The sequence below is a fragment of the Anopheles marshallii genome, chromosome 3, assembly GCF_943734725.1.
Source record: "Anopheles marshallii chromosome 3, idAnoMarsDA_429_01, whole genome shotgun sequence".
Lineage (NCBI taxonomy): Eukaryota > Metazoa > Arthropoda > Insecta > Diptera > Culicidae > Anopheles > Anopheles marshallii.
Window position 1 is genome coordinate 4,993,746 of NC_071327.1, and position 15,678 is coordinate 5,009,423.

The 15,678-nt window shown below is 44.8% G+C and overlaps 1 protein-coding gene across 1 annotated transcript in view; it reads left to right on the forward strand.

Annotated features, from left to right (window-relative positions):
- Window positions 1-15,678, forward strand: part of LOC128716147 (centaurin-gamma-1A) — a 36,978-nt gene that overhangs the window by 15,212 nt on the left and 6,088 nt on the right. The window contains exon 2 of the mRNA XM_053811068.1: window positions 9,683-9,915. Coding sequence (XP_053667043.1) covers window positions 9,683-9,915 — 233 coding nt within the window. The remainder of the gene's footprint in view (window positions 1-9,682; window positions 9,916-15,678) is intronic.

Sequence of the window (15,678 nt, forward strand, 5' to 3'; positions counted from 1 at the left end):
ATACGTACTGCACGGAAGATGCATTCAGCTACCACTTTGGGCGATCCTTTCCTGCTGAGATTTATTGGCATCAGTTCTAAAAAGTTCTTCTTCCTGAGATCCCAACCGTCTTATACATTTTGTTCGCAGAGAGTAAACATGTGAGATGTATACCGCGAGGTGAGGGTGAATTGGTTGCACCATTGGAGCCAATCTTGATGAACTTTCTTTGCTCAGCCTCGAGCAAGCAGCTGCACCGAATTTCTTTTACCCAAATGCCCATCTATCTGGAATACCTTTACGTGGTACGGGAGACTGATTGTTTGCTCCCTGTGTTATTGATCCCTTAGTTTTGGCGAAAGGCACATGCCTACACAATCTAGAACAAACACAGCTAACCCCGGGCAGGCACCTTTCCTTTTTTGGGTTGCTTATTCTGAGGACCAAGCCTTGCCCTGTCTGGCCGGGAGAAGATTGTGATCCTTTCCCGGTCCGGATACAAACGGTGGCACAACATTGAGGAGCGGGAGGAAAGCGAAATCAGAGCCATATCTCTTTTTTGTTTATTTCGTTGTACACCTTCGAATGTGTATCCCGTTTTATTTGCGAGGGTGCACAGCATAATATTGACTGCTATTATACGCTTTTCTTCCCCTGTATCATATCGTCTCTTTTGGCGCACCAGGATGACCTGTTTTTGAGCGTCCTGTATTTCTGTTCCTCTTACTGCAATCGGGTTGCAGTTGCAGTTGTCACAAAAACCCGCCGAAGGGATCTCATTTCTCCATTCCTTCTTGCATGACGTAAGTGTAGAATGGTGGAATATTTTACTTAAAAATCAGCTCAAAAATGTGAAGGCAGCAGAGCGGGAGAGTGAAATAAAATATTGATTGGGAAAAGTAAAGGGAAAAGAAAATACCATGCGCCTTCTTAAGGTTACATTTTTTTTCTTGCCGCTTTGCAAATGTTTATACAGCATTGTTTTGCTTACTTAAGAGATTCTACTGTTTGCACAAGAACGGCTGGCATAAGCGAGCACCGTTTATCGATGGTGAAGAGTGTTACAGTTTTGGGTTGTTTTGTTTCTTACTGTACGACCGTCAAAACAACAACATTTCTCTGGTCCCAGTTCAGACCCAGTCCATGTCAGTAACATGCGACGACTCTAGTCTATTGCATATAACATCTTTCGCTTGCAGAAAATGTGCCAATGGCCGTGCATTTCATACTGAGACGACTTTCGCCAACTCCGGTATTGTATTTCTTTCTTGGAAAGGAGGTAATATTGGCTACTGCTCAATCGTTTGTCGATTTGCGCTGATCTTACGTCAACTCTTCCGTTGCGTAGATGAAGAACGTGAACCCGGGATAGACATTTGACCGAGATCTTACACCATCAGTGTGTGTGTGTGTGTGTGGATGCTGCTGGAATGTAAACCACGGCCGGAAGAACGGATGGTAGACCAATTCCTGGTATGATTTATTGCTGCCCGGGGTTGTAAATAAACAAACATCTTCACCAAATGCACATTCCGATCGATTAGGAATCGGAAGAATGGTTTCAATTTCATCGCTACTTCAACGAATTTGGTACTGAGGAGCTTGCTTGCAATGCAGAGAAGCCAACGTGGAATCTGTTGCTGTTAAGAAGATCGATTGCTTTCCACGAACGAGCTCACGTTATGATGTGCGATGGTCTGTGAATTGTTCACTCCAATCACCTGTATAACACAACCCCCTGGCATTGGTGGATTGAATCCGGAAGGTAATGATGCTATTATTGATTTAACAAACTCTCCATCGCTGAGAATTGTGCAGATGCAACCAGGTCTTGTTGATTTATACAGTTTTGCATTATCGCTTCAATATTCCGTGCACCCAACCGCCACACCCAACAGAAAATGGACGTAAAAGCCAAACATTATATTGTAATTGATGTGCCTTCCTGTTGCGATGGCGGAGGCACCGTGTCCTGGGGGGATATTTACGCAACAAACCAAACGAAATGCCACACAAAAGGTAGCCGAAACCAAGTGAAAACAGTCGTCACATGAAAGGGTGCGCTTTCATCTTGTTCCGCTCATTATGTGATCTCACCACGAGTATGCAAAACCATTATTCCGTTAAGCCAACATTAATCGTTCGCTAGGCTAACGCAACCGGTTATTGCAAGAGCTCCTGTAAGTGAAGGAAACCGGTAAAACTTTGCGGCGCCATCACGTGTGGGGACTAAAATCGCTTAAACTAAACGGCTTCGGGCTAATCGATGTACCGACCGAGCATGCAAATGCGCCGCCATGTCACCGAAACACAATCGACGGGTTGCGGATCGATCGATCGATCATGATTGTCGGGTTGGTTTTTGGTGGAGGCTTGTTGTAGGCGATTGCGAGTGCCCTTTGCTGCACGTGTCATCGATGTTTACCACCGCTAATTGATTTATCCGGAGTGGCTGCACAAACTGCGATACAAACTATCCACGGAATTGTATAACTTCTTGCAGTGGTGTGTGTTTGCTTTGTTGGGTTTACCATAGGCGTTAGTGAGCATATTTATGTTGTGACAGAGCAGTGTTTTAGGCGACAATCAGGAAATCATCACGGTCCACTAATGAATGATGATGATTGCGTAACGTTACAACCGAAGTAAAAAATTGGAACAATCCAATTGTAATCGAAATTGATCAAATTGTTCAGCTGCAATAGTGTCGAATTATAGGTTTAAGACGTGGTGTAAAGAGAACGCTTTTTTAACGCTTACCCACGACCCGCCGCAATTTAAAACGGCCCCAATCGAAAGCTCATCGAACTGAAACCAATTGAAAATTTCCTTTCAATGAGGTCGGCTTGAGTGAAGCAACAGAAGTGTGTGTGCGCGGCCACAAAAAGCGATTGAACCGTGTTCTGCTGCGTTTATGTTTTGCTGTTTTTGGGGGGCGACGACATTTTCGTAATAGACAAGATGCTTTACCTGTGAAACTCAAAATTGGAATCGAATCACGTCTAACTTAATCATGCGTCAAACGCATCGGTGAAACATGATTACAATGCACCCCGGCCCTACACTACCTCATTGTTCTACGCGGTTAAACTTTCGATTAAACTTTATGCGGTGGATCAATTATCGCTCCCGGGGGGAGCGTCATGGGGACGGATGTGTTTATGCTGTTGAAATAATTTAATCTAATCGAAGAGGAACACGCGAACAGTTTTCGGTGGTTCGGTGTGCGCATATGTTTCGAGTTGGAAGTAGGAAAAAAAACATTGCTCCGTAAGTCCCAACCGTTGAGCTGCTGGATGAATATTAAAATAATGATCCTCTCCATATGATTGGAACCAGCCAAGAACATAAGAAAGTCATCGTTTGGAATAGAAAAATGGTTCCCTATCCACCCTTAAAACGCAACAACACGTTTATGTTAGGTTAAAGCATGGATGGTAAACAAACAACACAATGCCGTACACTTGTAGGCAGGAAATCATTCACCGCATTCATTCTATGTTTGTTTCCACTCGCTACCCGTGCGGTTTCGCGGAGGGTTGTTTGGTAGCCAAAGCTTCTCATCTACATGAGAGGTCCATAAAAGCGTTCGTTAACCTTCCCGACAAGTGGCCACTGGAGGATAATTTGAGAAGGTGAACGCTTCTAACCACAGCCGGGTTAGTTTGTTAGTGCTGGTTAGAACAGCTTTTGGGACCGTTTCCGATCCTCAGATTAACAATAAAATCTGCTCGTTTGTTTTATGTTTACATTTTGGGGCTGTTGTTGTTTTGAAAGTGTTGATGCAGAACAGCAACACCTCAAGTGAAAGGCAGTCCACACGGTAACGGTGCAATTACGAGCTGGAAATTGGTGTCTCGTGGGGGGTGAAGATGAGGTCCCAATGTATGGGGAAGAGAGTATCAAACGATGCGTTTTTATTTTAATAAGCTACACAATACTATAGCCGATTTGTGTGAAGAGGGGAATTGTTCAAGAAATAAGGGTAACTCCTTTTCTTGCTACAAAACTCTCTTAGAGGCTTAGCGGGGCCAGTTTTGCATGGTTAATTAATTTATTCCGCTGTTCATCGGGGGGAAGAAGATGGTTTGATGGATACGCCGATTCCGGTAAGCACGTTCACGGTGTAGTTTTGCCTCCGGAAACGGAAGCGATAGAATAAATATATGCACGTTCAGATCTTCACCGAAGAAGAGAATTCTTCTCCTCCCCACCGGGGGCATTACAACGTACCGCAAGTGCATAAATCGATCAAAACAAAACGCCAAAGGCACATCCCGAAACGCCCTCAAAACGCACAGCGAAGCATATTATTTGTGATGTTTCGTGATGGGGGAGGGTTGGGATGGAAACGATCGTAGGGAAATTCGAACAGTAGAGAGAACATTATCAGACAGGGAAGTCCATTTCCGCCGTTTTTTCAGCTATTTGTGTGTTCCTCTACTTAAGCGTGGTTACTGAGCCATGGCAAAGCTCCCAGAGCTAGACGACTCAGAATGATATTAGTTTTCTCTTTCCTTTTTGCCAGCTTCGATAATGTTCTAAACTTAGCTCCGAAACTGCAAAGACCGCACCAGTACCAAAACCGGAAAGAAGACGAACCCCCAAAAATCCACGTTCTGCTTCATTATTTTCAATTAGCTTCGATAGGTCTCCTGGGGAAGCGAATGAAGATCGTGGTGTTCACCCTGGTCACCAGTTTCGTTTCCACCTGCCGGTAGCGAGTGCACTCTTTCCGGTCGATTGCCTAGTTCGATCGGGAATTCCGGATGTGGTCCGAAGGAATTTTTAACCCATCCTGCTGTATCATTCGCCTGGTTCAATATGCGAGTGGCGATTTCGAACAATTTTCACCCGGGCGACGGGAAATTCTTGTGGCGACCCAGTTGTGGCGAGACAAACGATACGTTCAGGTGTATAGAGAAAATCCTTGAAGTGTTCTACAACGCTGTCCACCCTACGGAAGCACTTAACCGAGACACCTACACCGGAAAAAAGGTTCCCTGTGTTCTTTTTTCGTTAGCTTTTATGGTACTCCGTTGTTTTATTTTTGCGCATCACTGATCAAGCGTCATTTGTTGTCGTTTGAAGGGGATGAGGAAGAATTGAAGATTGTTATGGTGATGACAAGCATGGCGATAATGTAAGACACAAACTTTGACCCTTAAGACTTTACCCGATGTCTCTCTCTCGTCCCCCAAGCCGTTTTGGGAAGAACTGAAGCCCCTTGGCTACGTGACGCGTCTTCCTTCCATTGGCACAATTTAATTTCATCGTGGGAGCGTCAGCTTTCTCGGTAGAAAATTAAACCACCAAGCAACAAACCGATTGGGACACTTGAAGCAATGCGTCGAACCATCGACTCCAAGATAATGTTGCAGCTCTGTTCCATTCCTGCTGTGCGTTTGTTTGTTAGTCAGCGTTATTTTTAGGACTTACTATTTACTGGTGGAACTAACTAAATTCACACAGCACTCTGGTGGCGTCACACGAACACCAACGGGGGAAGGGCGTCCCAATTTCATTAGCTTTACGAGAATGTGGACAACGAAACTGCTTGCAGACTTACATTCCAACGCGCGTCTGTCGTTTGGTCGGAACCAAAGGAACTGCCACTGGTTTTCCGTTGCTAGGTGTCCGGTATTCTGACCGAGTGTGATTCTAATTGAATGCTGTCTCACGCAGTTTCTTATGTGTTCGGTGCACTATGTCACGTTACGCTTTGCCACGGTACGGTTGCTGCAGTAACATCGACATCTTTATTTCGCTTTCTGTGGTGCGAAAATGTGGACATATTTCGGTGTGGCGTTGCTGTGCGTCGTCACGCTGCTCGACACACTTGTTAGTCGTGGTCGTTGCAGTTCTTCGACTGCAATTTGGTATGAATAATGATAACATCACGCGTAAGCCAGGCAGGGCGTTAAACTATCCTCGGCCTCCGTGTACTACGGGATGTTGAATGTTGTGCCAACTGGCAACACTCGGCCAACGAGCACAACCTGGGAGGTGTAAATGATTTGTTGGAATCGTTTCAGCGCGGTTATTTACGACCACCAACTTCCTTACATGATGCTGCAGCATAATAGCGGGCCAGGCGCGAAGTTGCCCAGAAGATGAAGCAATTTGAAAGGTTGTGCTGCAGCTCGAACAAGCTTAGCTGGGTGGAAAATTGTAATGGTTTTTCATGTTTTTTTTTTTTGCTTTCTTTCGACTGTGACTACACTAGCCACTCGGTTTCGCACTGATGATGTGTCCCTGCACCAGCTGTTTGTGTGTTTTGGAACCATAAAACGCCTTGTAGTCATTATGTCACTATTCGTGCCTTCCTTCGCTTCACATAATTTTCTACACCCTGCTGCTAGTTTGTAAGTTGTTAGATGTGCCTTTTTTTCTTCTACTGTAGTGCTACTATGCTTCGTTTCGGCATTATGTTGCGGTGTGGCAGTTTTGACTTCCAATTTGTAGTCACTTTGCCCCGCGACGTAATCAACCACTGTTGGCGCTCCATTCGTAGCAACTGGGTCGTGGAGAGTGAAATCATCGTTGGCTACGATTAGCCCCGGTTGGCGTCATTAACATCTTCTCGCGGCATGGTGTGTGCCATGTTAACGCTTAGTTTAAACTCGATTAAGCGAAAGAAAAGGAAAGCAAAGCACTTTAAAGCAATTCTATTTTAATAGCTTTGCTTGAATGTGATGACGCGCTTTTTGAGATATATTCTAAAAGTCATAAACTTAAAAATAAGGCAAAAAACATCTCGCCAACGCATATGCTAATGAGATTACAGCTTTATTCCGCTACGGGTGCCAAAAATGCAAAAACCATCTGTTTGTCCACCAGATTCTTATGGTTTCGCTCGCCAAAAACACACTTCGTGCATGGCAAACAGATTAAGCAAAGTCCTCCAAAGTTAAATTTATGCCAATGGTTTCATCATTCACGTGGTGCCGATTCAAACTGGTTCATTGCTTTCCGATACGATTCCTTCCGTCGATAGCAAATGTGAAACAACTCTGGGGTGACGTGATGTTTTATTGATTCGGTTGAGTTTCCCTTCAACTGTTGAGAGATTACTCTAATTAAATTAAAACAAATTTCATCAAAATGAGCCCCATCGTTCCTTTTTGTGGCAGCTTTGTGTTACGAATTAGTGCCCTCAATTTCGTTGCTATCTAACATTAGTTCGACTTTTCGACCGAGTTACGCATGAAATGAGCGGATATTGGAAAATTTTCTATCAAGAGAAATTCAATAAAAAAAATACAATTCCAAAGTTTGTGGGCTAGCATGTTCTAAACTTTCATGCTGTATCTATTAGGACATCGTTTCCAGTAGCTGATAGGGCCAACCCAGTTACAGCGAAAAAACAGTGAAATTTATGTTCACCATCCATACTCCCATCGGTGACCGAACGAACTCAAGCAAAGGTTTTGTAAACAAACCACGTCCCTTAAAACGGCCACTGTAAACATTCCAACCGGCCTTATTGGCCTTACTATAGCACACGGAGGTTACATTCCGATAGACAAATGGGTTTGGTGATTAATTTGAAGATTAAACTTACGTCACCTAATTTGTCCGGGACAGCGTTTGCTAGAAATCGGGACAGCCGAAATCTCGTACGATGCTACTGCTCCAACCCCTAGAAGGATGACAATTAGCGTACGTTCCAGGGATCCGGAAGAGGCACAGAACGATCATCGTACTGGGCCGAGAAGGAGGAAGATGCACAAAGATGGCAGGTTTCTCACGCCGATATTATGCGTTTCTACACCCGGTGAACCCTTTTTTCCCGGAAAACATGCAGGCGCACAACTCCCTCCTCTGGGGTGTCGCGTCACGGCGCTCTGTCCTAAATGGTGTTAATTTACATGCAATCAATCTTGCGCAATCTCGCCCGGCAAAAGTGAGAAAGCAAATGTTGCATCCGCTTCGCCTTTGGTGTGTAGTTCTTCCAGAGGCACACTGCAAGGGCGTACGCTGCGTAATCAATCAAGATGCAAATGTGCATTCCGTGCAATGCATCTCACCCAAAGGTGTGTGTGTGTGTTGTCTGGTTGACATATGGGAGCTGTCTCTGTCCGTTGCCGTTCTGTGTTTTACCCCGTTTCGACACTAGAATGTTTCCTTCCGCACAAGAATTTGGAACATTTGAGGGACTCTGAATTCCAGAGTTTCTCTTTTCGGGCATACATAACTGAAGGAAGTTTCCGTTGGCGTACATAAGCAAAGTCCCACCAGAATTGGTCGGATAACATCAATCAAACGAAACGTTTCGGTGTTTGTTGTCAAGGTCCAGTTTTGTTGTTCCGGTTGATTCGTTTTTTCATGTATTTCTTTCCACAGTGACCTTACCGTTGCAGTGGCTAATCTTTTAACAATCAATCAATTTTACGTTTTCAGTAGCAAAAGAATGTTGAAATTTTATGGCGACAAAACAAATCTTTTTCTCAATGCTTCAAGAAAAATGACGGATTGTACTGTGACAATGCTTTTCAAAACCATCGATTGAGAGCATCGTTTTATTCCACCATTTGTGTAATATTTTTTAATGAACTAAACTGTTCATTGACAAGAAGCAAAATCAATGTGGCTGTCACCGAAGATGATAGAATACCAAAGTAAAAGACATTTCTTCTCACAATTGAAGAAACACTTCTTCTGTCCACATGCTTATCCGTTAGAAACACGTGAAAGAAACATATGTTCTTGTGACATGTTTTTTGTTTGAAAAATCGCTTTCATCAAATAAATCACCACCACCGGAAAAACCAGACCGAATTGGACGTTCAAACAGAAACGAGATTAAAGGAGAATGCAAAACACCACTGGGGTCGAGAGCCTTCGGACATGACGAAATTTGGTGACATTTCATCACCAAAACAGTGGACGACGTTGGCCGTGCTCCTTGCATATCAAAATATAATCCCGCGTTGATTAACTACAAGCAGATTAGAATGGAAATAATACCCGAAAGAAAAACATCGGCCCTGTCGTGCGACGAACATACGATGCCTTGATGGATGATGGATGCTGCCGGTCCGCTTTTCTTTTTTTTTTGGCAATATCACGTCCGTTAGCTCCCGGGGTTTATGCGACTGTTGCCGAAAATGACATTTTGATGAGATCTAGTGGCGTTTTGCGCAGCAGAAGCAATGAGGCGACGAATTTTTAATTTAAACTGTCACTAAAAAAAAACAAGAATTAAGAAACAAGCCCTCCGCTGCAGAAACTTTTATCCCGTATCTGCAGGACCCCGGGAAGGACCCCTCCCAAAACTTTGCAAAAATAGCTCTATTATCCTTAAAAGAAAACTTGGTCGCGTTTAACGCAACGGTGCACTTCGAGATTGACACTTGAAAAGGAAGTGTTAATGAAACGCGGACCCGCGGCAGCGTCAGCATGGGGTTGATTCGTTCAGCCCGGTCCACTGTACTGACCTTTCCCTAGATGTCCTTTTTTTCTTCCTGTTGCCAATAAGATGCAAATCCCCGCTGTCAGAAATGGGATTAGTTTGCTGTTTCTTTTCCATTTTTTTTTTTGTTAAGGTTTTATGCCAACAAAAGTTTCATTAACACTTCACACTTTTGGAACTGGTTCGAACTTTGCCTTGGGGCGTTTTTTTTTTCTCGGGAAGAGTACGATTTTTTTGGGGCAAAATATAACACGTTCTTGTGTGCTTTTTTCTCGCTACTTCTTGCAGATTCGTTCGTCAACAGCCAGGAATGGACCATCTCACGATCCGTGCCGGACATCCGGCTCGGTATCGTCGGCAGCCTCAGCTCGGGCAAGTCGGCCCTGGTGCACCGCTATCTGACCGGCACGTACATGCAGGAGGAATCGCCCGAAGGTGGCCGGTTCAAGAAGGAAATTCAGATCGACAATCAAAGCTACCTGCTGCTGATACGGGACGAAGGTGGACCACCAGAGATACAGGTGAGTGATATGCGAGGGGACAGACAGACAGAACTATTCCCAGTGTTGCTACTGGGTAGGGCGATAATAAAACATACCAAACCCAGACTGCCATGCCCTTTCAACGTCGGGCCCAGCTAGCCTCGTTTATAACCTCATAATATCATTAGGAGTTGTGTGTTTGGCGCTTGGGTTCGGTTTGGGCGCCACATCTACTCATTCCGTTGCTCCAGTTTCGATCCTTTGACCTCTCTAACCTTTACCGATACACCGAAGGGTGTGGTGTGATGATAGCCAACCAAGGCCACTTAAGTGAAGGTTTCGTACGTACACAGGAAAGTAAATGTTGCTGATAACATTTCTGCTTAATTGGTTGAGTTGCAACACCTGCCAAGCGCATTTCCACGAGCTTAGCTTATCGATTGCAGACGATGGAGGCGAAAGTATTTAAAAAGGCAAAAATGTTGTTGTTAGAAATTGTAGAAATTAACATCAAAAATGTTTACATACACATTCACCAGTTCAGGAAATAGAAGAAGATCCAGTTTTCTTATCTATGCGCTCACCACTTGTGGACATCTATAATTAGCTATGTCGTCGGAATGTTTATTTAATAAATAGCTTTTTCCGGAAAGAAACACAGGTTATTAATAGTATCTATGCCGGAAAAACGAGATATCGACGACCATGCATTATGCTTCCATCTACTGAGCAATTGCATAAGCGATCACTGGAGCAGAAAGAAAGCAGAAGAGAAGTAGTCCCCCGCTCAGTCACATAAACCGGCCCAGGCGGTTTGATATTTTGCCGATCCACTTGGAGCTTGGGGCACTGAAGCACTGTAGCACGTCTGCGAGCGGCGTGTAGGTTGGAATTAAGCTTTTCAAGGGTGTTTCTTTTTATTTTCTTATATCTACCTTACTACAGCTTTAAACGTCGCTGTTTACATTTGCGATTCAATGACCCAACCTGTGGACGAGGACGCTTCAAATTTCACGTGCGTTTAAGTGTTATGGCGCCCGCTCACCAAATAGAGACTGTCCACTTAAAGTTCGGTGCCTGTATAAAGAGATTAACATTAACAACAAAATTCCTTGTTGAATCTGCTATGCATATACAGTGCTGGACAATTGAAGTTGCGCACAGCTTCCTGTTCGGCCAAAAAAAACTAACATTGGGATGCAATCCCATCACCCAACCGTGCATATTGCAAAGCCTCTTTCACCGCAGCTGCTTTGAATTGCATTTTAATGCGTTTTTTTATCTGAGCTCCCTTCAAACGGGTTTTTTATTGATTACTTCAATACTCGCCTTCCGTTCGGTAACAATTAAAAGTCATTCGAAATCAGAACAATTGCAGGTCGAATCCTATTGAATGCGTTCTGCAAGCATGACTAGCAGATTTTCCACATCTCTCACCCTCTCTTCAAGCCCATCATCGCGATGAGCTATCAGTAAATCTGTTTGGTTTTCTACCCCCCGTGAGAGAAGGGCGCATTAGGGATGGAAATAAAAAAAACACATCATTGCAAACCTAATTGTTGCAAATATTTTCATTCATATCCTCTCCTCGATGGTAAGGATACGCCAAAACAACAATAAAACTGTGTGCGCCGACCGTTAGGCAACAGGAAAGAAGGAATAGAATCCAGGGAAAAATCGCAATTCATCGATGCATCACCGTTAAGGTATGGTGCAAAAATTTGCATACGGCCATTTTCCTTCCACCATCACGGGTGGTAGGTGCGTGAATAATTGGTCCGCTGCTGTAGATTTGCTGCCCAGCAATCAAACAATGCAGGTCGAAACCACGGCAGGGTGCTGCCAGACGCTTACGATCGGCTCAGATCCGATCGAACTGTTGCCGGCGCTCTGCGAGAAAGGCTTTAGCATCCTGTGCCAGCGTAGACCGCTCACTAATCAATTACACGAACCCGATATCGGCATCACACACCGTGCACTTGGGTGTTTATCGACGCGCGAAAAGCAATTGATTGCACTTTAATGACTTTCTCTGCGGGCGCGCAGTGTGTGAAGGGTTCGGAAGGTACCGATGGGTGGGTACGCCTTATTTGAATTGCTAATTAGTTCGCTTCGCGATTGATCGGATCGGATTGATCAACCCGCTTCGAAACGGGACGGTAACAGTTACTGCATTCTAACTCCTGATCCATCAGACACCCGTTACAGCAAATTTTCTGTTCGTTTTTTGTTCTGCATTTGGCAAACACCGGCCGCTTGAATCGCTAACGGGTTGTTGTCGTATCAATGTTACAATTTATTGATTCTTAACGTTGCCTATCATCACAGTTGCTGCAAATGGCGGTGAAATGTTCGGTAAAAATGGGAGCTTAAGCCGATCGATTCGATTCCAAAGGGAGGATCGGAAATCGAGTTATAAATCGTTGATTTTCCATACACGACAACTGGCAAAGGATGTACGACAGCACGGACCCGACCCGACTTGCGTGTCCTTGATGCTAGTTTCGGTAGAGATTGTTATGTAAATATTGCTGTACCGCTGTACGGGAATGGAATGAAATGGAGCATGTCGATCCTGATTTAGGTTCGATTTTTAATGCTAACATGGCGTGTCGGAGTTGGAGAAAACGTTTCGATTATTTATCGCTTCATTAGCGAGGGTTCCTGGGCTATTTTCCCCCGTATTCTATGCAGTTTTCTATCGTCGAAAGTTATTACCATAAAAACGAGATTGTAAATTTTATTCTATTCCCTCGTTTTTGAAAGGATATTTAAAGTTTTGAGTCCTGTTAAAGAACATTTCTAACATTGTCCGTCATTGGAAAGCAGACCCCTCATACATGACATCTAAACTTTGCTTTGTTTAACCTTTCAAGTCCTTTGTTTTTCACCGATGTGACGTAGGAAATTAAAAAGAGACACCTCAATCAAATGCACACTAAACCTACCTCCACTCCATTGTGCATGGGGTGACACATTTAAGGCACTGCTGCATTGCATAAACTATGCAATAATGTTGTGGGGTGTGTGTGTGTGCGCGCGCGCTTTGTGTCCAGGACTACCCACGAAAGGACATTCAGCATCGAGTAGAGGTGACACACTGAAATCGCTGCCACAAAGGCTGCTCGCCCAAACCCGACACGTACCACCCGCGGTCAAGCATCCACTTTCGGTCGCTATAAAACACCCCTTTCATTATGTGCTGACACACATACGCTTACACACGGCAGAATGAATTTTGAGGCCAAAAAATGAATCAAACAATTGATCAACTTAAGTGTGCACACGCTCTTCTGATGATCGTCAAACGGTGGACGCGTGGTGGTTTCGCATCATAATGCGTCGAGGTTTGGTTTATAGCATAAACTCACCCCCGGGGCCCGTTTTGTGCACACCCCCCTGAGGGGTTTAGTGCTAAGATTACCCTTCGTTTTTTTTTTTGCAAAATCTTGTACCAGAACAGTGGTTTAAACAAATAATTTCCAACGCCCAGCGGGCATGGTGGAAAGAAGTCTTTGCTGGCGCACAAATCAAAGAACGAACCCAGAACCCAGTGCTGCACACAGGAAAGATTTTATGAATGCAAAGAAAATGCGCCGACTGCATCATCCCCCGGTTCGCTTGCGGGTTCAAACCTTTTTTTTTTTTTTTGAAATGGTAATTACAGTCTCGCGTTGGCAGCTGTAGCTGTTATTATGTATGCTACTGAATGCCGCAGGATGCAGAAAGACACACGCGGACAGGGACACTTTCTTTCGCGTGGTAGGATGTTCGCATATCTCACAGCCAGTTGGTGCATAGTACGATGAGATGTGTGTTTGCAACTGAAGAAAGCAAGAATGAGTTGTGAGCAACAAAAACACCACGCTACTCGGTCCTGTACATATCTCGGTTTTGGTGTCTCGAATCGAAAGGAAAAGAAGGGAAAGCGAATTCGCCGTCAAATCGCTTTCCATTTCAATGAACCTGGAGCACCCTGAAGTGGTAATGTGAGCTGTAAAATATGAGCCTCAAGAGGCAGCTCCACACCAACTTCTTCATACCGAGCACTCCCCCATTCAAGAATCGCAGGATGATGGCGTGATGTATGGGCGACCAACTTCCACCACCACCAAACGCGCAACACAACAACCACGGCACGTTCTACAGCAGTAGTAGCGCACTGGTGCAGTGTAGCCGTCGGCGACGCAAATTCTACCATCCCTCCGGTCACCCCAGCGCTCGTGACACCGGTGTACTCTTGGTGTGGGCCCGGTACGTGTGTCGCAACGGTTGCTATTGAATTTTGGACCTACGGTTCGTGGATATCCGCCTGCTGCTACTGCCACCTTCTTGTTGGTTGCGCCTGCGCGCCTCCCGCGTACTCTGTGGCGCGACCTCTTGAACTTCCGTCTGCAGCAGTAAGGCTCTCGTGCTTTTTGCAAGAATTATGCCTGATTTTTTTTTTATACAAACACCGTATAAGAAAACCGAGCACTCAGGGAGGAGGAACGTTGTAACTGTAGGAGAGTAATGAAACGCACGGGTAGCACCAGAAATGGTCGTGCAAATCAAGTTCATTGCCTGCTTCGGGGTACAGGTTCAGCAGGAGTCCTTCTTCGCCAGTATGCGAATTGGACGCATTCGGACTTGACTTGTTTCGGTGCGGTGCAAATGCAAACGATTTGGAGTTTTGGACAACATTACAGCCGAGATTTGCCCTTGAGTGTTTTCTGTGCTTGTGCTAGTTTGGCGGAAGACAAACAATCTTCATTGCTGCGTTACCACAAAACGCATCTTTTGGCGACATGGACGTAGCTGGTTGAAATTCGTGCCTGTGTTACAGTTTTAGCTTCAGGAAGTGTGTCTGTGTCTGGTTCCAACGAGTGAAATTAGCGAGTGAAATCAGTACCCGTATCGTACGCAACGGCGACACGGTAGTTTATAAATACAGAAAGTTGTTTTCGAACGGCAAGAACAAACAGAGAATTCCATACCCTTATGCACTCGTGCAACAATCGCGTCACCTCTACACTGCACTTACCGTTTTTATGTTGAAACACCATAATGAGGAACTTCATAAAGAACTAAACGAATGGCAATAGTTGCGCAAATAGTGAGCACAGCACTGGACGCTTTTGTTGTGCTAGCATTACCGGTACCGGCCATCATCATCCCTCCGCACTATTTGCTCCTTGCCCGGTTACGGTTGCAGCGGTTGCACTATCTTTGCGCAATGCCCTCGCCTCTATTGCACAGTTTAGACCAAAATTGAGCACCCGCCATAAATTAAATCCGTGCCATTAAGGTGGGCATTCGGTATTGCTGTCGATTATGTTCTGTCTTTTTTGTTGCTATCTGCGTTGTCGGTAGAAACTCATTCTATTCTACGCAGCAGCAACATGCTACGGCCGGTTTTTGGCTATTGTGCTATTTAAGTTTGTTGTTGTTCTCCCTTCGAAGCCCCGGGACGGTGAATGGCGCCGCGGTGTACTCCAGTCCACCACGTTTTACCCGACCCCGACTCGCTGACAGCTCTATTAGGTGTGCAGTTTAGTGGCGTAACGTTGAGGCGCAACGACGCACCAGCAAAGCACGTGCGCTTGGGAGATAATTTTGTTGTTTTTTTTTAACAAAAAATTGACCCAGCAATTGGACGGAACAATAAATCGCAACTTTTACGCCGGCGAAAAGCGTTATAGGTTTATCTCGGGCCTGACATCATTATTATCAAACCACGGGATTGTTTTGCTAAAGCGTCATTTCTCCCGCATATTTTGTGCGCACCTTCTGTTTAGCAGTAAGTCAACATCAAGGGGGAAA